The sequence below is a fragment of the Heterocephalus glaber genome, unplaced genomic scaffold (assembly GCF_053883595.1).
Source record: "Heterocephalus glaber isolate CG9 unplaced genomic scaffold, H.glaber_assembly_v1.0 deba00001613, whole genome shotgun sequence".
NCBI lineage: Eukaryota > Metazoa > Chordata > Mammalia > Rodentia > Bathyergidae > Heterocephalus > Heterocephalus glaber.
This window is the reverse complement of record NW_028258384.1, coordinates 32,113,478-32,140,319: the sequence shown is the minus strand read 5'-3', so window position 1 is coordinate 32,140,319 and position 26,842 is coordinate 32,113,478. Positions and strand designations below refer to the sequence as shown.

The 26,842-nt window shown below is 35.5% G+C and overlaps 1 protein-coding gene across 5 annotated transcripts in view; it reads right to left on the bottom strand.

The window, feature by feature from the left end:
- The window catches only part of Nrk (Nik related kinase), a 141,817-nt gene that overhangs the window by 79,464 nt on the left and 35,511 nt on the right, over positions 1-26,842 (bottom strand). For 2 of the 5 annotated variants that reach the window (XM_087196708.1, XM_087196709.1), the window contains one exon: positions 17,134-17,220. The exons of the other annotated variants lie outside the window; for them this stretch is intronic. In XM_087196708.1, coding sequence (XP_087052834.1) covers positions 17,134-17,220 — 87 coding nt within the window. The remainder of the gene's footprint in view (positions 1-17,133; positions 17,221-26,842) is intronic. 5 annotated transcript variants of the gene reach the window in all.

The following is a 26,842-nucleotide window of genomic DNA, read 5'->3' as shown; positions in this document are numbered from 1 at the left end:
AAAACTAGTTATTAACATAAATTATTTTGGTCTCTATAAAGGGTTCAAAAAATGAATACATGGTACCATGAAAAGGAAATAAATAACATTATAAAAAACTTTCTTGACAAACTTATGCTTTCACATCTAACTCCATTTTTTGAGTTGCACTAAAAATATAGTAATTAGGATGAACGTGTATTCTTTTCACAGTATCATCGGAGATTACCCAGTAGAGAACACAAATCCCTCAATGAGCTGATTGCAGTTTGTCAAAGATTGTGTTCTTAATTAATTAATTTAGATAATAAAATAAGCTGCATTATTTAGTCTGCTTCCCCCAGGAGAAATAGAATTTATTACCGTGCTGCTGCTCTTTAATGGCTTCAAGATGAACATCAGCATTTTGAATATATCCTACTACAGAAAATTCTACACATTCCTGAATTTAAGATTCTTGTCATATATTAAACTTTGTTAAAATACATAATAATATTCCATGTCTCATCAGTATCTTTTTTTTTTTTTTGGTACCGGGGATCGAACTCGGGTCTTTGTGCTTGTGATCATCAGTATCTTAAATTATGTAAGTGTGTGTGTATACACAAAACCAATTCAAAAAGTCACAAATGTAAAACAAAAAGAAATGCATGGTCATAAAATAATTTTCTAGTTTACAAAAGGGCTTGCATTAGAGTTCAGTTGATTCCAAACACTTCAAATCTATGTTTGGAAAGTCAAATTATCACGTCTCAGATTACTTTCAATTTCAGAGAATATCTAAAAAGTAATAAAGCAAGATCAACTTATATATTGTGGTTCTAGAATCAAATATAGATTACCCATTAACCATGGAAGAAATTTATGGACTATCAGTGTCCTGGTCACCTGAAACTTAGACTTGCTGACTTCTAACTGATCAATCAGTCCACAATCTTCCTAAGCCCATGTTTCTTTTGACACACAGCATCTCAAGGTTTCCACTTTTTTATAGTTATATTCTCTGCATTTAGGCCTGTTCAGAAGAAAATAAATGTCCCTTCCAGTTATTTAGTATGATTTTTGTTAGCAAATCTAGGAACAGACTTGGATGGAGGGAAGGCATGAGAAGAATAAAAATGGTAAAGCAGAAAACAAATGATGGCCCTAGGTGGTACCCAGTCTTCCCAAATAATGACCACAATGACAATGTTAAGGAACACATACGGGAAAATTTATTAAATACAGAATTTTATGATTGAAAAATACATTAATGCAAGAAAACCTAGAGAGATATCAAGCATATTGCTACATCAAAGATTTATTTACTCCATCAATAAAATCAGGTAAAACAAAGAACTTCTTGGAGGCTGAGATTATATTTCTTTCATTTTCACATTTCTAATGCCTACTATAGTAGCTGATATGTGTGATCCTTTTAATAAATACTAGTGAACAATGAGTATAGTATACGGGAAGGTTTCACAGAAAAGCTACAATATCAATTGAACCATGAAGACGGCAAAACTTTCAAAGATATTTAGAAGTAGAGGGTGTGTGCAGTGGGGGGACAACATAAGCAAAGGCTATGATGTAATGCTGAGTAAGAAGGCTCAGCCACTAAAGACAAAAGACAAGGAAAAAAGAGGAGTAGCTATATAAAGAACAGAGACAAAAAGGAGAGAATACAAGAATGCACCTTTTTTATCATGCCTGAAATTTCAGTGTACATTTTTAAAAAGTAAAATCTTATTTAAAAGAAGATAGAAATTACCAATGAGAAATAAGGCATTAGTAACTTAGCAGTTTATGACTGACTTTTGAGCTTAGGATTGTTAAGGCACTGAAAACCAGCCCTGAAGTGCAGTAATGATCAATTTCCTGGGGATTATACATTTTAAACCATAAGAAATGATTTAAAATAGCAGTTGTGACAGCTGTGTTGGGAAAATCCATCATTCTGTGTCAGTTAATTACCATGACCTTTCCCCCAAGAATGCCGACCAGTCCTTGATGGCCTTGTAATTTTGATTGGGCTATTTTTTAATATTATGCAGTTAAAGAAATTGTTGTGGAAAGACTGCGAACTCTTCATCAGTTTCTACATAGTCCTTTCAGTTATTTGTTTTGCCTTCTGTTGGCAAATTAAAACCACATGATCTCCGCAGCATTTCTTCTTTTCTTTCAATTGATTTTTTAGTGGTAAAAGAACACAGGGCCACTTACTAGAGTCATGTCCATTCACACAGTAAACTTTTTATTCACACAGTTTTGTTCATGTAGTCGTTTGTTTGGGTGCCTAGCATGCAAACCAAATGATCCTTTAAGGCCACCATGAGTGCCGTTATAAGCGTATTTGGGAGTCTGCAGTGCAGTGCTGCAGAGAAATGAGACAAAATGCTGGCAGGATAGCACATTTGGAAGTCTTCCATTTTGTTTCTCTTTTTAGCATTCATCATCTCTGACATGCTCCAGAACATGTGTTCTAAGCAATCAGCTTTTGGAAAGTGTGGCTGAGATTGGAGAAGATCTAGGAAAAGTGTGGGTATAGATTTGGGGACACATAAAGGAATATACTAATCACCCTCTACCTCATATTTTATCCATCAGGAAGATTTCTTTCTAACAACGATCAAGGGAGGAGGAGTAGCATGTTTGGGGAGCTCCTCAAGGGAATTTTTTAGGCATAAACTTTCATTTAAGATGGTTTAAGAGATTCATATATATACACATGTCTGACATATCTTATTTGATAAATAACCAGATTATTAAGATTCACACTCTTTTTTAACTCCCACAAAGCCCAGTATAATTCTAGGGCACAGACCATGATGATTAACACTGGACTGAAAGGTAGTCATTTTGCTACTAAAGGGCAGAGTTTCTGATTCAATAGGTGCATGAACATCCCATCATCACTAATTTTGATACAGCAAAGTGTATCAACAGTGGAAATTTCTTCTTAGGTGTGAATTTCTCCTGTTAAAGAAAATTCAGAATAAACAGAAGCAGATATTTCTGGCTTTGTCCAAATGAAGCCTGAAGTTGTATGAATAGTAGTTTGACCTAGACATTTTAGGATTGAAAACTTCTGTAATCAAGCTGCTACAGCTTTCAGGACAAACATTGCATGTTAAAGGTCAAGGAGGAAAAAGAACTTCTCTTCCTTCAAGAATAGTAACAAAGAGATAGTTTCTAGATGTTATCAATATTTCTCATGGCACAGTTGTCACTTGTAGACCACTATAAAAATGTGTCTTACTTTCACTTGTATCAGAAGGGTAAATTTGCATTCGGTTGTTTAAGGAATACATATGAAACTTACATGATCAATTGATACTTTATATTTCTGAGGTCTCATAGATTTCTTTTACCTAATTAATCTATTTACCTATCCATTTCATCTATTATATTGGCAGCTCCCTAAAGGCAAATTTCCTCTTTGTATAACCACAGGGTCTAGAGCAGTGCCTGGCACATCAAAAACTCATCAAATGCGTGTTGATTAACCATGTGAATCTAAACATGAAGTTCTAAAAGGGGAGGGATGCATGCAGTGGTGTGTATATGTGTGATGGTGGGGGCAACAAAGATCATTTTTATGCCAAACAGTATGGGAGGATTAGAGGGAACCCAAATCCTAACGTGTCCTGTAATACATTGAAGTTTCCTGAAAAAGGCTGTGAAGTGCTGCAATGTAGCAAAGTGCTCCAGAAACTCAAAATCCATTATTTATCTTAAGGGGCATTTCATTTTGATACTATAATAATCTTTGTGCTTCCACCCAAAATTTCTCACAAATGCCTTCAGCGAAAAAGCCTCAAGGGGGGAGATACTAGGTAGTCAAGGTTACAGGGAATGATGTCATGAAGATAATAATATCATCAAAGTTCTTGCCAAATTGGCACAAGTTTAGGTTGTCAGGTAACATTTCATGACTCTCATCCATGCTTTTTCCAACTACAGTCTGAAAGTTTCTTCATTAAATATCGGCACTATATAGCCCTTTTGAATATATCAACTATGGGACAATAAATGGTAAAAACTACAAGTATTTCACCTCATTGTTTCTTAGCAAAACCTCAAATTATAACTTGGCTAGTTGTAGTCAAAGAATTAATAATAAATCCAATTTTGTAGCTAAAACGCTAGCTATAGACCACCAGAATAATCCAACAGAAAAATGCTTCTCCTTTTCCAGAAAGCTGGGACCATTATGGCCATGCTTATAACCGTGGAAGAAGTCAGAAGATGGCCTCCATCATCTCAAAAGCTTTGTAGCATAGAAAGAGCCCTAGAGTTAGAGGCAGTAATTTGTGCTTATACAGCCACTCCAACTGAGTTTTATTACCATTGCTACTACTCATGCAGAGAAAAAAATATGTCAAAATATGTAGTAACACCATTTGCAAATGGAGCAGCTGTCTATTGTGCTACAGAGCTCAAATGATGAACTGTAAAAATGGACAATAAAGTTCAATGTCCTTGGCTTCAGGATACATACAATAGTTCCTGGAAATAAATGAATAGCTTCTGGTAGGCTACTAAGGAAGGACCTCAATATATTGCTGTGTGATAACCTGTCTTTAGGGCCCCAAAACATAAAGCCAACAGGGTGACTGTAACAAATGTGTGACATCATAAAACCTTCAATGCTGGTCATTCATTCAAATTTAAAGTCACGCAGTGTAACCACACATGGTAAGGAAACTAGGAAATTCATGAGACTATGGACCACACTATCTGAAACCCTCTGATAATACTTTCTAGTAGCTTTATTTATGAAAAATGTAGTACAGTGAAATCATGATCAAGTTAGAGTTGACTATGTACTTCTCTGTGTATGCAGCTTTCCTACAATGAGATTTTCATCTAAAGGAAATGAACTAGAAAAATAAAAGGTAACAGCTACCAGAAACCACTTTGATATGCAGATATTTTTCCACTCAGTTTCTGTTTATGCACATTGTCACAGATTTTATACAACTTTTTCTGTGAGATTTGTCTAGGCTCAACCATGGAGTAGTGCATGAGGGTATGCCCAAGGGCAATGTGACAAATAATCTATGAACAAACAGGTTTCAGTACTCGACCAATAATGCTTCACTCTAACACCACAATGTTTTAACATAGATTACTTTCTTTACGCATTGCATGAATCAGTTAATACTCATGCAAAATGTATTCCATCTGCTCAGACAGATGTACCCTTCAGTGTTTCAAATTCTGTCAAACAGCACAATTACATAGTTGAAAGAAAAGAATTGAGACGGGTGGTGATTGAGGAGAGGGATTCAAGCAAGAGCGGCAACTTTGCCTTAAATCTACCCAATCAAAAGAAGCTTCTGAACTATCCTGGGTCTTTCCATGGAGGTACAGAAGTCTTTAGCACAGAGCTAAAGTGGAAAGGGTTTTGTTGTGTTAAAGAAAAGCCTTTATAAACAAAATTGTATCCATAGTTTTATCTAAATACCTAAGCTTGACTGCTGCAATGGATGTTAAAATTAAGGGAAATGTCAAGGAGGAAGGGCAATGGAAAAGGAAAAAAAATAGCAGGGAAGTTGATAGCATCAGAGTAGAAAAAGGATTGAGAAAGGAGACGATGACAAGAAAAAGATGGCTTCCATTAAAGATAGATTCAACAGTCCTCAAAGACTAGTCAATTCTCTTTAAGCACAGATGTAAATAAAGTGACACCTTCCATCAATATCAGTTTGAGAATCTTCCATAACTCCCAAGCTTAGCTAGCTTCAAAAAGTTTGAGAGTGCTCATTTTAACCCTTAAATCGACTGAAAGCCATTTCTCCAAGTGGTCTGTTGCCAGTAATCAATCTTTATGGATAATGCTCCATACTCACATGTTTCCTCCTAAAGTAAACCTTGCTGCCCCATCCTTCAGCATCTCACTTGCAATTTGCAAAGACAAAGCACTAACTATCCTTTATAGATATATTGCAAATATCTTGTCTAGTGACCTGTCTTCTCATTGAAGTACTACATGTTCATTTTCACCAGAGCTATCTGTTGTTGTTTTGGGGAGTCTTTTTAACTCTAAGGAGTTACCAACTCTGTAGGAATTTCGGTACATTTTGGCTACTATAATGCTAGATTTGTCAATGACAGGCTGTTTACCTCAAGCCTACAGAAATGAAATCTGGAGAGTGCGAAATCAATTGAGAGAATCAGAGTTAAACCCTTCAATATATCCCTCACAGTTGTGTGGCAGACAGGGGTGGGGTGGGAAGGATGGTGGGATACTCAAAGAATGTCAAGTTGAAAGCTAAAACATGATAGAAAGAGAATGATATGATGCATAGGGAAATAGAATCCAAGTACAGGAAGATCTTAAAGTTATCCAACCCAGAGAACTCATTAAGGTAGGCAGGTCAAACCTAGGAAAGAAATATGGGAAATTCAAGTAATCATCTAAATGAAAACACACAACTATATAAAATATCTGGTTATTGTAATAACATGTGTGCATATGGATGCATATGAGAAGAGTATGTGAAAGAAGGAATGAGAGTATGTAGCAATAACAATTCCCATGTTTGAGGAAAGAAAGAAAAGAAATCTAAGAGGTCATGGAAACATGTAGAAACCAACTTTGCCTTGTTCGCAATTTTGACATTTTTCTTTCCTCCTTCAAAGAGTTTTGCCAATTTCTGCTGTATTCTCCAAGAGGAATCTTCTAGATTTGTTGACATCCACTGCCCAGTGGCATAGAGTTAAAAGAAGAGCCAAAACTAAGAAAAAGATTCCCTTCCTTGTCTGATGCTCTTTTTACTCTTTTATACTATTTCCATATTTAAGAAGTATTTATTAAATGTGACCAGTAGGTTAAAAAGCAAGACATAAAATTAATGTTTCTACTTTTAATGAACTTTTAATATACTAACAAATATACATAAACCACCATAATGCAAGATATAATGTAATTTTCATAATATGGATATGAGTGAAAAGTTGTAAAGCACTTGAAAGTATTAGAGTTATTTAAGATTATTTATGATTATCCCATTAAAAATTTCACAAATCCAAATCTGTGTTCTACAAAACAGGGATTTTTCTTATATTTGGCTATTTCAAATTCTCAGTATACATTTCAATTCATACATAACTTAAATTTTGTTAGGTTAGACGGTCTATACAATATCATATTGATTCCAATTTCATATACAGTATATTGCTATAATCATAAGCTTCAAAGTGGATCCATGATTAAATTCCACAGAGGACACTGCTTATATTTGGAGGACAGAAAGGAAACAACTAGTGTAAAAAAGATGATTAAAGTTTATGTTTTAATTTCTATCCATAATGGAAGAAAGAATTTCATCTATAAAAGTCTCTATGTATATAAATATACTTTCTAATTATTACCATAACCATTTAAGTATTTGTCTGACAGTGCTAGGACTTATTAAGTGACAGAAATATGTGTGAAGATTTATTCTCAGGTTTGGCTTGTATCAATCAGGGAATGAGGCCTAATTCTTAATCTGCAATTCAGGATAATTTAGGTAACCTACATATAGCCTTAATAAACTCACTCTGGCTAATGATCAGTCTTTCAAAAAGGATATACCACCACCTGACTTAGGAGTATGCAGTCCAGAGGAGGTACTTCACCTATACCTAACCTAGGAAAAAATCTTACCTGTAATATATGGCTCTGAGATTCACTTTGTTTGTTTGAAAATATTAAACAATTATATTCTACTTCATTTATTTACCAGTATTTTTAGGAAGGCCAATCTCAATTAATTCAACATAGTCCCCAAATTATGAACATTTGAGTTGTGAACTTTCACAGATAGAATGGACCTCCCATTAGGAACATTCTTAGATGCTAACAAATTGTGCAAGTAGCTCACATGTCTGCTGAACATTGTCACAGTTGTGCTGCTGTGTGCTTACTGTACAGTGCTCAGTCAGAGCCCAGGATGTCCAGAAGCAAGAGGAAAAGTGGTGATGATGTGGAGGGGACTGCTAGGAAGTGCAAAGTGACATACATTGTGTTAAAGGTGCGTAAGACTCACTTTGTTGGACTTAGCAATGAATTCAATTTAGGAACATTCTACCAGAACAGAACTTGTTAGTAAGTCCGGGACTTACTCTACTTAAACTGAAGTAACTTCATTACATTGATCCAAGTTGTCTAATAAAGAACCTGAGAAAGCCTACTTTGTTTCATAAGAATGATTATCAACTCATCAAGACTCTACCAATAAATATTTTTTCACTGTTTTCTATTGCAACCAGTCCAACAAAAATTAACTGAATGCCTGTTTGCTAAGTACTGTATGAGGACATGTGACAGAAAATTAAAGTCTGCCCCCAAAATGAAAAAATGTAATCCTAAATAGATTAAGTAATTGTAAAATTTTGCCTATTATATTAATTTGCTTAATCATGCTTTTTTCTAAGCAATCAAATATTTATGAATTATGCAATAAGATTAATATTATTATTTGTTATGCATGAAAAATTAAAAATACTTTTCTTCTTTATTGAAAGTATTACTGAATTAGATAAATATCTGATGGAATATACATGAGCTTACATTATAATATTCATTTGCCTATAAATTATTTAGATATTATGTATTCAATCTCTAAAGGCATAAGGAATTTTGTTATACTTTGTGGTTGCTCTGTAAATTGTATTGAATTTTGATCAGAGTATGTTCTGTAGGATATAGATTCTTTGGCATTTAAGATTTTCTTTACTGCTAAGCATATAATCAGTTTTTCAGAATGCCAGTCTGTGCTGGAAGCAAGTGTTTATTCTCTAATTGATGGTTGCACTGTACTACATATTTCTAAGAGATCAAATTTGTTAATTATATTGTTACCATGCTTTTACAAATTGATCTATACATTATGAGACAGATATCAAAGTCTTACATTGTGACTGTGGATGTACTCTGTCAATATCTCCTTTTAATTTTATCAATTTACCTTTACTTACTTTTAGGGTATATTTTAGGTGTGTATGATAGAAGTTCTGTTATAATAAACTATCAATAGATTTTAAATTTTATTTATGTACTAAACCAATTTATTGCTAATAAAACTAAGCCTGAGTCAAGAAAAATTTAAGATTTCAGAACAGACACTAAACTCTACCACTAAAAAATTTAATTTTTATTGTTTACTTTCTGGTTTATTTTGTTTAATGCACCTAATTTGCATTGCTTGAGGAGTATGCAACCTATAGCACTTTAAAAGCTAAGAAGTGTTCCTTGGACCAAACTTCGAAAACAAAATAACTGACAGAACTGGCTTTCCCCTGATTTGACTGAGAAATGACTCTGTTGGTAGAATCTAAATGAGTCATAGCAAGGCTTGTAAGGCTGCAAGACCATTATCATTTTCCTTAATCTGTCTTCTACAGATAAAGAAATAGAGACTTTCAAAGAAATGAGGCAAAGATAGATTATTTATTTTCTTTCTTTATTTCAATTTTATTTATTAATACACAAAATCCAAATCTTTTCAGGCCCAAGTTACGATATTTACATAAACAGCAGCTCAGCAGCCTTCACCACTTGTGTGGATTTAAATGCTTAGTACACCCCTCAACAGCTGCTGAGACATACAGAAGTGTTTACACTTCAGCAAGAAAATTACCAAAAAAAGGAAAGAAAGAAAGAAAGAAAGTAAGTCTCACTTTGTCTCCAAGACCACCTAGGGCTTCACATAATCAAAGTATTCTGGCTGTGAAGGTCTCCACTGGTGTTGTAGTCTTTGCTGGTATTGTAGTCATAAGTCACTGTCAGTGTGGTAATTTGGAAGTTGCTCTTATTTATAATATACTGTACTTTAATTCTATTGTGAATTATGAGAAATTACAAAGCAACTATACCCTTTATGGTATATAATGTGTGCCAGACTGTGAGCTGAGAGGCCTCCTTCAGGAAGATCACATGCCTGGCAAAATTAAACTCCCCTCCATGGAATGCTCTTTTACTGTGTACTACTTCCTCTCTATGTACCCCTGTCCTACCAGCCAGGTGTGGACTTAGGGAGATAGTGATATTTTTGTATAATTGTCTTGCTGAGGTGGAATGCCTGTAATATGTTTCTGTTTCAATAGCTGCTGAGGAATGCAAAAAGACTTTAAATGCGGGAGACATTCAGAGTTGATTTTTATTTTTTATTTATTTACTAGCACATATTCACAATGCACAATGAGTACTTTCATTGTATTTGGTAGACATGTATGACACTTTATAATTCTTTGTTTACATCCGCTTCCCCTTCCCCCTTCTTCATCTCCTGATCCCTTTCTCATTTGCAGTAAATCTGTCTCCCTGTTTCCTTTCATCTATCATTTATTCTGCTCTTTATTTATAATTTGCATTTTTCATACAAAAGAAACCATACAGTGTTCAAGTGTGTGTGTCTAATTTATTTCACCTAATATTATGTTTTCAAGGTGCACCCATTTTCCTTAAAATGTTTCAAATTCCTCCTTCTTATAGCACAGTAGTATTCCACTGTGTATAAATGCCACATTCTCTTTGTCCATTCTTCTATTGATAGACGTATAGGCTGCTTTCAAGATTTAGGTACTGTGAATTGTGCTGCTAAAATAATCGGTATGCACATATCCCTGTAAAATAATAACTTTAGCTCTTTTGGGATCATGCCTAGTGGGGGAATAGCTTAGTTGAATGGAATTTCTATTTTTAGTTTTTTGAGGAATATCCATACTGATTTCCATAATGGTTTTACTAGTTCACATTCCAACCAATGATAGAGGAGGGTTTCTTTTTCACCACAGCCTCTTCAGCACTTATTATTGTTTGATTTCTTATTGTTTGCCACTCTCTCTGGAGTAAGAAGATATCTCAATGTTAGTTGAATTTGCATTTCTGTAACCACCAGTGACGTTGAATATTTTTATGTATTTATTGGCCATTTGTATTTCTTCTCCTTCTAAGGGTCTATTCATTTCAGTTGAGCATTTTTTTGATTGGCTCTTTCATTCAGGGGGTCAACATTTTTAAAGTTTTTTATATACTCTAGATATTAGTCTCTGTCTAAAGTGTAGACGGCAAAACACCTTTCCCATGCTGTAGGTTGTCTCTTCACTGTGTTGGCTTTTTCCTTTGCTATGCAGAAGCTTTTCTTATATGATCTCATTTGTTCACTCTTGGTGTTATTTCTTGTGCAACTGGGGTTTTGTTTATAAAATTCTTGCCTACTATGCCTATGATTTCAAGAGTTTTACCTATTTTATCTTCCACTAGGTTAAGCATTTCTCTTTAGATGTCTGGGTCTTTAATACATTTTGATTTGATTTGATTAAATTGTGAGAGGTATGGGTCTAGGTTCAATCTTTTGGATGTAGAAAGCCAGTTGTCTCAGTACCATTTTTTAAAAGAGGCTATGTTTCATGAAGCATATGCTTTTGACCCCTTTGTCAAAGATTGAATAGTTTAAAGTACTTGGGGTTGGTTCTGTATCCTCTACTCTTTTCTGTAAATACTCAAGTTGTCTTTGTGCTGGTACCATACTTTGCAATATACCTTTACATTCGGGATTGTGATACCTCTTGTTCTGCTCTTGCTATCCAGGAATTCTTTTGCTATTCTTGTTCTCTCTTGGTTCCATATGAATTTTAGGATTTTTTTTCCTAGTTCTGTGAATAATGCTGTTGATATTTTGATTGGAATTGCATTATATCTATAAAACAAGTTTGGAAGTATGGTCATTTTGGCAATATTAGCTCTGCTTCTCCAGGAACAGAGGGTATCTTTCAATTTTCTGATGTCTTTATCTATCTTCTTTTTCAGAATTCTACAGTTTTCATGATAGAGGTCTTGTACTTCCTTGGTTATGTTAATTCATAAGTACTTAATTTTTCTTGGTGCTATTGTGAAAGGTATTGTTTTCCTAATTTCTTCCTCAGTGAGTTCATTATTTATGTATAGGAACTCTACTCATTTTTGTGTGTCAATTTTGTCACCTGCTGCTTTGCTGAATTTGGTTATTATTTCTAGAAGTCTTTTGGTAGAATTTTTTGTATCTTCTTTGTAGAGAATCACATTATCTGCAAATAATGATGATTCAAATTCTTCCTTTCCTGTCCAAATTCTTTTAATTTCTGTCTTTTACATAATTGCTCTGGCTAATACTTTGAGTATTATACTGAATAGGAGTGGTGATAGTGGACATCATTGTTTTCTCCTGATTTTACAGGAAAAGATTTTAGCTTCTCCCCATTTAATATAATTTTGGCCATTGGTTTGTCATAAATGGCTTTTATCATATTGAGGTAGTGTCCTTCTATACCTATTTACTTCAGGATTTCTATTATGAATGGTTGTTGAAAAACATCAAAGGAAATCTTGAAGGGGCAAAATATCTTCCAGAGGAGCCTGAAGGAAAATACATAAAATTGTATAGGAGGGCATAGGTGTAGTTCCATGTATTTTGACTGGGTGGTGTAAGAGTGCTGATGAGCTAATTCCCTAAAAGCTGTCTTTCTAATTCAACTACTATTAGGGAAGGGGTGCAGAGAGAAAATGGGAGAAGAGAAGAGAAGAGAAGAGAAGAGAAGAGAAGAGAAGAGAAGAGAAGAGAAGAGAAGAGAAAGGAGGAGAGGCTGGAGAAGAGAGAGACTCATTCTCATGTGACAAAATAGGGCAGTGATGTGGGTTTTAATTAATTTAATTGAATTTTGCTACAGATGGGTTTAATTAATATTAGGGGAATAAGAAAAGTATAGAGCCAGAAATTCATGTAATTGGTCCCTGTTGCCCTAAATCTGTGAAGTTTACCTAGCATCTTAGCAAAATTCAGATACCTTAATTGACTTTATTTTATTCTCTTAAATTAACACTAATTTGACCAGGTCTTACATTATTAAAGCAAGTGAAAAGGAAAATAGTTTTTCTTCTTTGATGCGTTTAAACCCAAATTAAATTAATAAAATTAGTCAATGTTGAGAACTATGTGTGTTTATTTCATTTAATATATATATTTATATTTGTTTAATTTTGAGCAATTTTGTCTTTGCTACCAGTTAAAACAAATGGTGATTATCTGTAAACACCTAATTTCATCCTATATTACCTGTATTTGATGGTTTCAGAGATTTTTCCATTAATATGTTTTTTTAAAAATTCTAAATATTTCAGAAATTTCCAGCTCAAAAAATTGGGGGGTGGGGGGGTGGGCTGGGTATTTAGCTCAGTGGCACTGTGCCTGCCTGGCAAGCACAAGGTCCTGAGTTCAATCCCCAGCACCAAAAAAGAAATATTTGGGGGAGGTGTTTCCTAATAGAGTGAGCCAATTTGCAAAATTGAGACGTTTTAACTGGATAGCAAATCATAGACTTCTCAAGATCTTCCCTATATTCACAAGGTAAGCAGATGTACTATAATATCACAGGCAAACTAACCATTTTTTGTTTGTGTGCCTCATTTAGATTCTTTATATTAAGCAGTGCCTATTAAGGATCATCTCTACAGGGATGCATAACTGTACTCTCTGTCCTTCAGATGAATAAATTAAACTCAGCATATCTCTGCAGGATACATTCTATATGAAAGTGTAATAATAGCTTTGAAAATCCCTTTTGAATTAATTTTTATGTCTCCATACAAAGGACACCTTTATATTTCTGTTCATGCTACTGAATGACCTTGGATAAGGAGAAGCTTAGATGATCATTATCTTGCAAGAAGTGACTCAAGTCATTCTCATGGGTTAATGACCAAATTGATATCAAGAGCAAAAGCCTGTAAGATTTGGGGATAAACTTTGCTTATATAGTTTTTCATACATCATCACTTAAGATGGTAAGAAATTATAATCTGAAAATTATCAAGGTAAGAAATGAAAGTCTCATAAATAGAATGCTAGATTGTCAGCCTTCTTCTTTCATCTAAAAAAAAAGTATAACAATTGAAGACTCTGCTAAACAGACTCTACTAGAGTCAATTTGGACATTATTACTCTTGAAAGGAAAGAATATTCTTTTACATAAAATAACAGAAATGACTAAAGTGATAGAAAATAGAGATGTTTGGGTTGTTATACTGAAAGAAGGGAAGGTTCAGTTGTAACTTGGAAGATTGTTTTTGAATATACAGGTCAACTGCTGCTGTGAATATAGAAAGCTGATAAAAAGGAAATAAACTTTAATTAAAGCAAGAAAAATTTTGCCTTAACAGCACAAAGAATTTATTGACAATTAATATGATAATATATGGGAATGGATAAGTTATTTTTAATAGAGACCTTAAAAGATTTTTGGTATATGTGTGTTTGTGTAACTAATCTGGAAATTTGAAGTTTGGAGTTTAAATGAAGACTGTTGCAACAAAATTCTATCCCTTAATAAAAACAGTATTTTAGAGTACAACTTCTTCTTTACCTTTTGAGACTTCGGAATCCTTTAAAAAATCCTTAGTACCTTCACAGACTTTCTTTCTTTTTAGAAAATGTAATCAATGTGGTACAAAAGCTTGTGCTAAGGTTTCATGAAAATCATACCATATGATCCCATAAGTTTTTGTTTTCCCAGGCCTGTCCTGGACAACAAATTGAATATAACCTCTCTTTCCACTTTCTAATTTTTTTTCAGGAAGTGTATAAGATTTATTTTAATGGAATCAACCCCAATGTTGCCAGCCAGGCTATTGGCTGGCCTGTTGTGGAATTCATAAGTACTCAGACTGGAAAACAGATTGGTTCAAAGAAACCCAAAACCAGTGTGTCCCTCTTAGCTGTTGCAGAGAGAGTAGAGCAACTGTAATGGTAGACTGGCCCATCCATCCGACCTCTACACTGAAGGATGCAAAGCTCTGGATGTGAACAAGCCGCAGGAGACCATGATGCACGTCATCGGGGCGGCGCTGGCCTTTGGGCTGTCCAGTTCTGGGCATGCTGTGTAGAAATACAGCTTGCCACTGGAGACACCTACGCCCAGAAGAGGCTGGGCCTGAGTTGTCGGTCCTGCAGGACTTGGAGGTGGACCAAGTAGGTCGGGTGCGCTGGCTCCCAAGTTCTCTGGTTGAAGTGTGTGAATGCTGGTGTTCGGCAGAACAGCTTCACCCACTTACCTTTCTGCCTATGGCTTTCTTTCCCTCTTCTAACAGACTCTCAATGCCTCTAGATTTTAAGTTTGGTGGGACTTAAACCATTTGCAAGTTGTGTAGCTTGGTAGGATAAAGGTGGCCATGGGCCTCCGTGTAGTGAGGAGACTCTGCTATGGGATCGCTGGGTCCTTTCTGTATTCACAATGGAGAACTCTTGGCCAAAGGCTGCAGGGTGAGGGACTGGGGGAAGCCAGCTGTGTGGTAAAATGAACACCAGATGGTGCCTTTAATTGGTGTCCTTAAAAATATATATACTGTAAATAGTATTGAGTAGTTAAGACAGATTTTTATCAGAAGTGTGAGATTTTCAAAGTTTGGTCAAAAGATGAAGATTAGAGATTATGACAGCATAATTTTGTTGTATTTTTATTGATGTGTCACAGCCAACATCAGAATGAATAAAAATATATTTTGTTTGGGCATTCTTGGGAAGATGTTTTAGAGTTGTGTACTATGAGTTTAGAGAAGTCACTCTAGTTGATCTTGCTTTTAGTGCATGAACTGAGTAGGGATTTCTATGTTCATGCTTAACGAAGGGACAGTGAAGACGATAGTGCTTACATGTTAGGTTTGTTAACATGATTAAGTTGCCATTTTGGCATACCTTTCTGATATGGACAAAAGTTTTATATCTAGATTTTAAAGGACTTTTTGGGTAAATGGACACTTTGAATTTCATATTCAATATAAGACCAAGGCATTGAACCTGGGAGCCCAGCTAGTACACATATCATTGGAACAAAGTCATAGGCATCAAATTATGGAGGGGGGCAGGTATTGGTATTAAAAACTTACACCAGTCAAGTGTGTAGTCAACTTCTATAATGTGAACATGTAATGTGAACATGGAGCCATGGAAACAAACTTCCCAAAATCCAACTATATTGAATATGAAATTCTACTTTCTAATATTTTAATGACTAAAATATTAGTTCTAAAATAAAACACTCCCCCTAGGGAATGTTTAAGAGCAAAGTATGACATTTCTAAGCACTACATAGGGCCTCAATGCCATAAATGTACCTCTTAATGGAAACAAATTCACTCATCTTGTTGAGAAGCATTAAGAGCACAAGCCTCTCCATCTTACTTTTAACATCTGCCACTAGTTATATCCACCATATGTTAAGTGAAATAAATTAGGCACACAAGCTTAAATATCACATGGTTTCTCTTATATGGGAAATGCAAAATATAAATATAAAGAGTAAAATTAAAGATAGATCATAAAGCAGGAAGATTTTGTTTTGAAAATGGGAAGGGGAACAAGAATGGAAGAAGGAGAAGGGAAGGGAGAAGAAGTGTATGAAAAAGAATTAAGATGTGTCATGTACATGTACCAATTCCCCACTGTACTGTAAACATGTATTAATGAATAATAAAAATTGAATAAAAGCCCTAGAAGCTTATAATTTAAAAAAAGTTAAAGTCACTAATATTCCCTTTTCAAAGTCAAGTTTTTTCTCTGTATAGTTTGTTTGCACATCAAATGTTCCATAACCTGGTACCAAAATATCCTGTCACCCATTGCAAGTCTTTGAAACAAATCTGTGTACAATTGCAGCCAAAGGAAAACTGTAACGAAGAAAGCACTTCAGAGACTTCAAAACTTACTTCTGTATTTTGGAGATGGGTGATGTCTTCCCTATTATTCCTGTTTTTCAAAATGTCTTATTATTAGGCTTAATTTGTGCAGGATAATTAACTGGTTTGGTTTTCTTTTCCTATTTGAAATTTCTCTGGCTAATCAGTCAGAAATTATTAGACTTTATAGGAGCCAGACAGTGGTGACACCAACTACCCACAATGAATGTATTCGCATAGTAGATACCACCAATATCTAGCAACAAATACACATTATTTATTTGAACAAGTAGTTACAGAAAGTATGCCAGTAAAATATTCAGATTCAAAATGTAATTACTTATTAAGTAATTAACAAGTTTTCATTGATTCATTTTCCTTCTTCTACTAGTGCCAAAAAAGTTTCCCTAGAAGTTGAAGTGAAAACAATACTAAAAGCTATAAAACTCATAAAGGTATATTTTTACACTGACCGAAATGTCTTGGGTCAACCAGATTCTGACTTCAGCAGCCTGATATAGCACTGCAACCCAGGTGGCTCCATCTTGACCCAGACACTGCTATAAGAGAACAGATGTTTCTCAAATTTCACATCACATTATCCATTCCACCTGTTTTTTTTTAAATAGACGATTTACTTTCTAATGTTTAAAAAATCTCCCAACCCACCTCTCCCATACTCTTGCCAAATTAGGCCATCTCACTGGAGAATTGGGAGTTTAGTGAGATTCTAGTCCAACCTCTTCAGCTTATAGAGGCAGAATCAAACTCCAGGAAAGTAACCTTACTACTGTCACTTGGAGGAGGACAAGCCTAAAATTATGCCTGTGGGATCTCAATCTAAATTCTTTTTTGTAACTACAGAATTGTTTGTTTGTTTGTTTGCTTGGAAACAGGTTCTTGCTATGTTTCCCAGGCTGGTCTAAAACTTCTGGGCTCAAGTGATCCTCCTGCCTCAAGTCTCCCAAACTGGGACTGCTGTTACACCACCATGCCTGGCTTCAGAATTTTTATCTTTATAGCATTCATCTTTATATCTTCATCCATTCATCCATCCATATATCTTTTAAATCTCTCCCTTTCTAATATAAAAAGGGGGTATTGCACATTCCTTTGATTAGGTTTACTGAGATATAATTTTCATCAGCAAAATTTCCCTATTTCAGTGTACATTTCTATGAGTTTTAACAAACACATTTAGCCATGAAACCACCACCACGATCAAGATTAGAATAGTCTCATTACCAAAGAAAACCCCCAAGAGCTGCATTTAATTCTTATTGACAATGCTGGTAATGAACTTAACATTTAAATTGTTTGACTGAATACTTAGCTTAAATGTGAGGCAATCAAAAAACACTTTTTTGGGGGGTCTCATTGTGCTGAAAACTTTCTAAAATGCCAGTTTATTTGCTGTCTCATTAAAGACAGAAAAGAAACAAGATGTTGGTCGTCTTATTGGCTAGGTAAATTTGCTCAGGTTACAGGGCTGAACCAAGGGAGGGACAGGGCCAATGGAACAAACCAAATCTCCAGGGGTGGGAAGAAAGAAGGGAAAAGGAGAGGAAGAGAAGCAACAGAAGCAGAAGGGAGATGACAAAGTAAATTTTGCTTATTCATAGATTTTTGCAGAGTCAGGGTTGACTATTGATTATCAACAAAGAAGATTTTGAAAAACTGCTGATATTTGGAAATAGCTTTTTAAAGCCTGTATTATTAGATCACTAGTTCTTGTACAAGGTATTTACATAACAAAACACCCAGTCAATTAACACTGCTTTTGGGTCTGGGATTTAGCTCAGTGGCACACCTGCCTCACCTGCCTCCCAAGGGCAAGGTCCTGAGTTTGATCCCAGGTACTGAAAAACAAAAACAAAAACAAAAAACTATTGCTTTTGACTGGGTTTAATCAATCAAGATCTGTGGCAAATAAATTTAGTTATTTTTCTTTCCTGAAATATCAATTCTCTGCAAATTGGTATGAATGTCATCATAGTTTTAAAATACACTCGTGTGTCACATAACAATGGTTTTTTTTCCAATGCCAACAGTGATCTCATAAGCTTATAATAGAATCTAATATGCAGTAGACTTTAATGCCTACATGTAGGTAAGTACACTCTGTGACTGATGATTCCACAAAGAAGAGACTGACGAAAGATGCAAATGTTACAATGAATCTCTGATATTAAGTGATCCATGACTTTATTTATTTGGTATGAGATACCAGAAAATCTAGATTTCTATTATTCAACTGAACTCATTTTTTTAGTTTCTTGGGATGATTATCTTTATTCTCCTAAATTGGTTTCCAACCTTTTATCTTAAAAATGCATATTAAGACTAAAAATTACTTGAAAACTTCTGATAAAAGACAGGGTTTAATTTATACACTATATCTGGTTGTTTGATAACTGGCTAAAAATGAGTATACTGGAACATAGATCTGTATCAAACTTTTGCTTCTCATTTGATTGCTTATATTTTAAGATGATTGTGATTTTAATCAAAGATTATAGAGACATGCTATCATCTTAAGGTTAGAGGAATGAAAACAATAATTAAAGAATGAATTTAAATTTCTTTAATTTGCTGGTTTTTCTCACAATTTTTTAGGACAAAGATTCATTAGACCCACATAACTAATAATGACAAAATACATATAAAATTTTTGACAGTCTGTAACATAGCAAGTTCTGTTTTAAAACTTCATAGATAAATATATAGATAGATAGAAATTCATTTAGTCCTCACAGCTGCTTTATTCAGAAATGGTATTATAATATCTAGTGTGCAATGAGAAAATTGAGAGGTCACATTTTAAAGATCATATAGATAACTAAGTAGAAGAGCCAGAATACAAATCCAGAAACTCTTGACTCCTAATCTCATGTTTTAAACCATTATGTAGTATTTCTATTTACTATATGTTTGGTCAAATAACTTCTTTGACCGCTAACAACATACTCACTTATCAAATCTATGTAATTTAGCATCTATTTGAAGAAGCCCTATATATGGATAGTCAGGTTTGCATAATGTTGTGTGTAAGGAAGTCAAGCCATTTCACCTCTGTAAGTGGTCATGAGGTCCCCATTTCTGTCTCTAGCCAGTGGTCCTAGGGCAATGGTATCCTTAGTCTGTCATATTATGTTCCTCTCTTTAACAAAACTGGAATAGCCTACAAGCATAATGAACATTGCTATTGTTTCTGCTACCATTGTATTCAAGAATCTTCTAAAATAGCTAGCATGTACACTTAAAATATAAATGCAATGCTGTAACATTCAAATGTGGTTATATATCTAGATGTTTAGCATCTTATGTGCGTGAGCACCAACTTTATAACATAATGGATTAAAATGAGTTTGTTTGATGGCATTCCTGAAGCATTAGTATTACTTTATTACAGACTGTTTATCTATCATTGAAAATCAAGGGGCAAAAGTGAACAATAACAAGACTTCAGAATTTAAATTTCCTTTAAGGACAAGGATTTTAGGGGGAGTTTTCTTTTAGATACCTAGGCACTGTCTTAGCAGAGCTTTGTGATAATTTTCAAACTTGTTGTAACTATTACTGTACCTATGTAACTTATTTAGGTATACTTTCATAAGATACTGACTTGAGGCTTTGGCAAAATTGCCCAAATATATGTCCATTTTAACCAAAGGAGGATTGATTACAGGAAAAAGATCCATAGAAGCAATAAAAATGTTACTGCCCCAAACTCTCTGAGTGTGGTTGATAAAAATAAAGCTTAAAAAGAAATAGGTAAGGTAAATTTTCCATTTTCATGGATTAAATGGCTGAGAGGAAATCTACAACAAGTGTTGATTGATTAATAACTATAAAGTGACAATTTATTAATGATTTTTAATATATTTAAATTTTCTCCTTAACAAAAGTTATATGACAATGATGCTAAGAATTAAGTTTTGTGGGCCAGGGATGTAGCTCAGCAGTGCCCACGCTTGCCTGGCAAGAGCAAGTTCCTGAGTTCAATTCCCAGTACCCTCCCCCCCCAAAAAAAGAAAAAGAATTAAGTTTTGTGTCAATACATTCATTACATGTTCTAATTCTTATATAAAATGGTATCTAGAGTGGTTTAGTGGATCACAAGTTACCTTCTTTCTGACAGAATTGGAGCCAAATTTTAAAATATTGCTGTCTCCAAAACAAAGTGAAGCATGAATGTGCCTAGGTTTATACTGCCAATAATTTTCCTTATGCTTTTGTTTTATACATTAGATAACACTTATCATTCAGGAGTCAGTCACCTGAAGCGATAATAAATTATTCATTCTGCAAATGCAGACTTGTCTCCCAGGTAGAAATGAGAAAGAATGAGGAGAAGCTTCTAGAAACTCCCTATCCTCGCTCTTTCCAATGAGAATAATTTCAATATCTTTTCCTCCTCCATTTCCACAAACCAACTCTACAGCTCTCTTTATTTTACAGTATGTATTTCAATACAATTACTTCTGCATGCTTCTATAGAAGAAGTTTCCCTTCTTTCTCTCAATTCTAGTTTTTATTTCCTCCCTCAAAGTTCTGTACTTCCATCTTAGTGTTGGGTATTGTTTCCTCCATTGAGTAAAAACTGATTTTTACCACTTAAATAAACCAGAGCACACCCAGAAAGTGAGAGTAATGGTTAGCAGAGCCTGAGGGGAGAGTAGGATTGGGGAGGAGTGGGGAAAAAGGTTGATCACTGAGCACTGAGTTACACTTACAGTAGAAGCAAGAAAATGTGGGATGCTATTACACACACAGTAGGTAACAGTAATGTACAGTACATTTCAAAAAGCTAGAAGAAAAGATTGTGGAACTTTTCACCAAGAAATAAAAAAGTTTGAGGAGATAAGTATATTTAATCTAATTAAACATTATGCAATGTATACATGTATTGAACATTATATAATAACCTATTATTTTGTGCATATTTTATGCTTATATATATTGGGCTTAAAAGTTAAAATAAAAAAATTAAAGGTAATTAAAGCACAGGGAGACCAACCTCAGGTCATTTCCACTTCTTTCTTCTGTTCAATAGCTTATATATTACCTATACCCACAGGTTAAGATTGACTTGGCAAGAAGACAAATAGTTTCTTTCTTAGAGGTCACTGGTACAGGACAGTGTGTATGCTTCTTAACTAAGATTAGATTCTCAATTGTAAAGTTAGTCCTTTGCCATGAAAAGGGATAACTAACATTTGCTGAGTGCTCCTTAGTGACCAAGAGATGCATCCTATGAGGTGAACATTATCATCTAATTTTACAGATGCAGAAATCTGTTGCTGAAACAGGTTAAGTAATTTGCTAGTTGTCAAAGGGAAATTGATATAACTAAACTTAAAACCCATGCATGAGTGACTCCAAATCCCTCATCTGAAATGTTACAATATTTTCTCTAATATTTTATGCAGCTAGCTAAGGCAATCTAGTTTTTATTTATTTAAAATAAGAATATAAAGAGCTGTTGGGGATTTAGCTCAGTGTCACTGCCTGCCTTACAAGCACAAGGTCCTGAGTTCAATCCCCGGTACCAAAAAAAAAAAAGAGCTACTACTACTGGAGGTCCCCCTGTAAGTACTAAAATGCAACCTTGGAAGAAGCAGAACATTTCATACCTGAATGTTCACTTAAACTGTTATGTACCAGGCTCCACTGCTCCCAGCCCAGAGGAAGGGGCTTCCAGGCCACCCTTCCACTGTTCCCAGCCCAAAGGAAAGGGGCTTCTGGGCCTCCCTTCCACTGTTCCCAGCCCAGAGGAGGTGAGTCATGCAGGTGTGAATAGCAACCCACATGGGTCAAAATGAGAAGACACCTAAAAAAGGTCTCAAAAACAAACTTCCAGATCACCTACAGCAACCCCAAAGGGAAATGAGATGGAGCATTCTGATACTCAACCACCTGGACTCCCTGAACTGACAACAAAAGAGGATCAGGAAAAAATGAAATGAGAAGTAATTTCTCAGATGACAGCAGAGATTGTGCTCATTGTGCAGGACATGATTAATAAATCTGGAGAGGAGCTGAGAAACATGAAGGAATCCCAACATAGGAAATGGAATCCATAAAACAGATGCAAACAGATTTCCAGGAGATCAAAAACTCCACTGAAAGTCTACACAGCAGAATGAGCCAAGGTGAGGACAGAATTTCAGATATAGAAGATAAGATTGCAATTAGTGACCAGGAAAAGAAAAATTGCTTCAAAACTGTAAGGGAACACAAGAAAGCAATCCAGAGCTACTAGACAATACAAAGAAGAATACCATAAGACTGATTGGAGTCAACCAAGAAACAGGAGAGAATGCAGATGACATAAAAAAAAATCTCTTCGAAGAAAAAATGGCAGAAAACATCCCAAGCAGGGGAAAAGAGCTTGACATACAGATAAGTGAAGCACATAGGACTCCAACTAGACTGGATAAAAAAAAAAATCTACACATAAGCATATAACTGTTAAGATTCCAGAAACCCAACAGAAGAACAAAGTTCTACAAGTAGTTAGAGAAAAGAAAGAAATTACATACAAAGGAAAACCCATCAGAATCACAGGAGACTCCTCAACGCAATCCCTCAAGGCAAGAAGACCTTGGAGGGACATATTCCAAGTCCTAAAAGAAAACAGCCTCCAACCCAGATTGATTTACCCTGCAAAACTATCTTTCAAAATTGATGGAGACATAAGATACTTCCATGACAAAGAGCACCTTAGGAACTTTATGAATACCAAACAAACACTCCAAAAAATATTAGACAATATCCTAGGAACAGACGATGATGATCACAACCTCAGGAAGCACAGCAGAATGAGGACATTGGGCACGACAAGAAATTAAATGTAAAGGGGGAGAATCCAACAAAAAGAAAAAGTCATGACAATGATAACTCAATATGTATCAGTTATAACCATTCATGTTAATGGTCTCAATTCACCAATCAAAAAAATAGACTGGCAGAATGGGTCAAGAAGCAACATCCAACAATATGCTGCATACAAGAAACACACTTAATTCAAAAGGAAACTCATAGACTGAAAATGAAAGGGTGGAAAACAATACTCCATGTGACAGGAACCCGAAAAAAAGCAGGAGTAGCTATCCTCTTTGCAGATCAAGTAGATTTCAAACCAACACTGATTAAGAGAGACAAAGAAGGGCACTACATCCTTGGAAAGGGAACAATTTAACAGGAAGAGATGACAATTATAAATATCTATGCACCAAACAATAGTGCGCCCAACTATATAAAACAAATACTAATGGACATGAGAAGTCATATATTCACAAATTCAATTGTAGTAGGGGACCTCAGTACCCCACTGCCACAAATAGCTAGATCACTTATCAAAAAATAAGTAATGAAATACTAGAACTCAATTGAATTCTTGAACAAATGAACTTAACAGATGTTTACAGAGTGTGCACCCCACAAAATCAGAATACACATTCTTTTCATCTGCACAAGATTTGATCTCGAAATTAGACCACATACTCCCTCATAGAACATGTTTAAGTAAATGCAAAGTAAATGAAGTTATCCCCTGTATATTATCAGACCATAGTGTGATGAAATTAGAGATCCATAGCAAAAGAAACTGCAAAAATTTCATAAACACATGGAAGTTGAACAGCACACTTGTGAATAACGAATGGGTCACAGTGGAAATAATAGAAGAAATCAGACAGTTCCTTCAATTAAATGACAATGACAATACAACATATCAGAATCTATGGGACACAATGAAAGCAGTCTTACGAGGGAAATTCATATCAGTGAATGCACATATTAGGAAAACAGAGTGAGGCCAATTAAACAACCTGATGCTGAACCTCAAGCTTCTAGAAAAAGAAGAGAAGGACAAACCCAAAGGTCATACAAGGGAGGAAAATGTAAAGATCAGAGGAGAAATCAATTCAATAGAGACTAAAGAATGATACAAAAAATTAATGAAGCCAAGAGTTGGTTTTTGGAAAGAATAAACAACATTGGCAAACCCTTAGCCAAGCTTATCAGAAAAAGGAAAGAAAAGGCCCAAAATCATGCAGTTAGGAATGAAAAGGTTGAAATTGACCCTACTGAGGTCCCAAGTGGCGCAGAACACCCCGAATCAGCCTGCTGCAGACAGGCAGGTCTGCTGACACCCTACCGAGGTCACGAACATGTGGAAACAGCCTGCTGCAGACAGGCAGCCACCTGGTTCGACACTACAAAGATGCAGAGGACACCAGACCACCAGACCATGGTACTGAGTCCTGCTGCTCCCAGCCCAGAGAAAAGGGCTTTTGGGCCACCTTCTGTCCTGCCACTCATAGCCCAGACGAAGGGGGCTTCCAGGCCACCATGCCTCCTGCTGCTCCTGGAGCAGATGTAGGGCCTTCTGAGCCCCTGTCCCACTGCTCCTGGACCAGAGGAAGGGGCTTCCTGGCTACCACCCCTCCCACTGCTCCCAGTCCACAGGACAGGGCTTTTGGGTCACCATCCCTACCGCTGCTCCTGGCCCCTGTCCCACCTCTCCCAGCTCAGAGGAGGTAATCTCTGCAGGCGCCAACAGCCCCCCCCCCCCAAGTCGAAAGGAGAAAACATGTAAATAAGTCTCAAAACCAGACTTCCAGATCACCTACAGCAACCCCAAAGGGAAATGAGATGGAAACTCTGATACTCAACCACTGGACCCACTGAACTGGCAAAAAAAGGGGATCTAGAAAAAAATGAAATCAGAAATAATTTCTTAGATAATAGGAGAAATTGTGCCCCTAGTGCAAGACATGATTAATAAATCTAGAGAGGAGCTCAGGAACATGATGGAATCCCAATATAAGAAACAAATGGAATCCATAAAACAGATGGAAATAGATTTCCAGGAGATAAAAAACTGCATTGAAAGTCTACACAGCCGAATGAGCCAAAGTGAGGACAGAATTTCAGATATAGAAGATAAGATTGCAATTAGTGACCAGGAAAAGAAAAATTGCTTCAAAAAGGTTGAAATTACAACAGACCCAGCCAAAGTCCAGAGGATCATCAATACCTGCTTCCAGAACCTATATGCCAATAAGATGGAAAACACAAAAGAAATGGTCAGATACCTAGATACATATGAATTACCAAAGTTGAAAAAAGAAGACCTAAAAATTATAAACAACCCAGTATCAACCAATGAAACTGAAAAGATAATTAAATACTTACCAACTAAGAAAAGCACAGGTCCTGAGGGCTTCACTGCTGAATTCTACAAGATAGTTAGAGAGGAACTGCTGCCACTACTGTTTAAACTTTTCAATGAAATTGAAAGGGAAGCAATACTCCCAAATTCATTCCTGGAAACAAGCATCACCTTGATCCCCAAATCAGACAAAGACCCAACTGAAAAAGAGAACTATAAGTCAATATCACTAATGAACATAGATGCAAAATTCCTTAATAAGATACTGGCAAATAGAATGCAGAAGATCATCAAGAAGATCATACACCCTGACCACGTGGGATTCATCCCAGGGATGCAGGGATGGTTCAGCCTATGGAAATCAATCAATGTAATACACTATATCAATAGAGCCAAGGACAAAAACCATATGATTTTCTCCATTGACCCAGAAAATGTATTTGACAAAATCCAACATGCATTTATGATAAAAACCCTACAAAAAATTGGAATAGGTGGTCTCTGCCTCAATCTGATAAAAGCCATCTATGAAAAACCAACAACCAGTATCACACTAAATGGTGAAAAACTGAAATCCTTCACACTAAAATCAGGAACAAGACAAGGATGTCCACTATCTCCACTCTTGTTCAATATAGTTTTCAAAACATTATCCATGGCAATTAGACAAGAGAAAGAAATAAAAGGAATAAAGATAGGTAATGAAGAAGTCAAATTGTCATTATTTGCAGATGACATGATACTCTATATAGAAGACCCCAAGAACTCCACCAAAAGTCTTCTAGACTTAATAACCAAATCCAGTAGAGTAGCTGGATACAAGGTCAACACACAAAAATCAAGAGCTTTCCTCTACACAAACAACAGACTCACTGGGACAGAAATCGGGCAAATAATTCCTTTCACAATAACATCCAAAAAACTGAAATACCTAGGAATCATCCTAATGAAAGAAATCAAAGACCTCTTCTCTGAAAACTATAGCACTCTGAAAAGAGAGA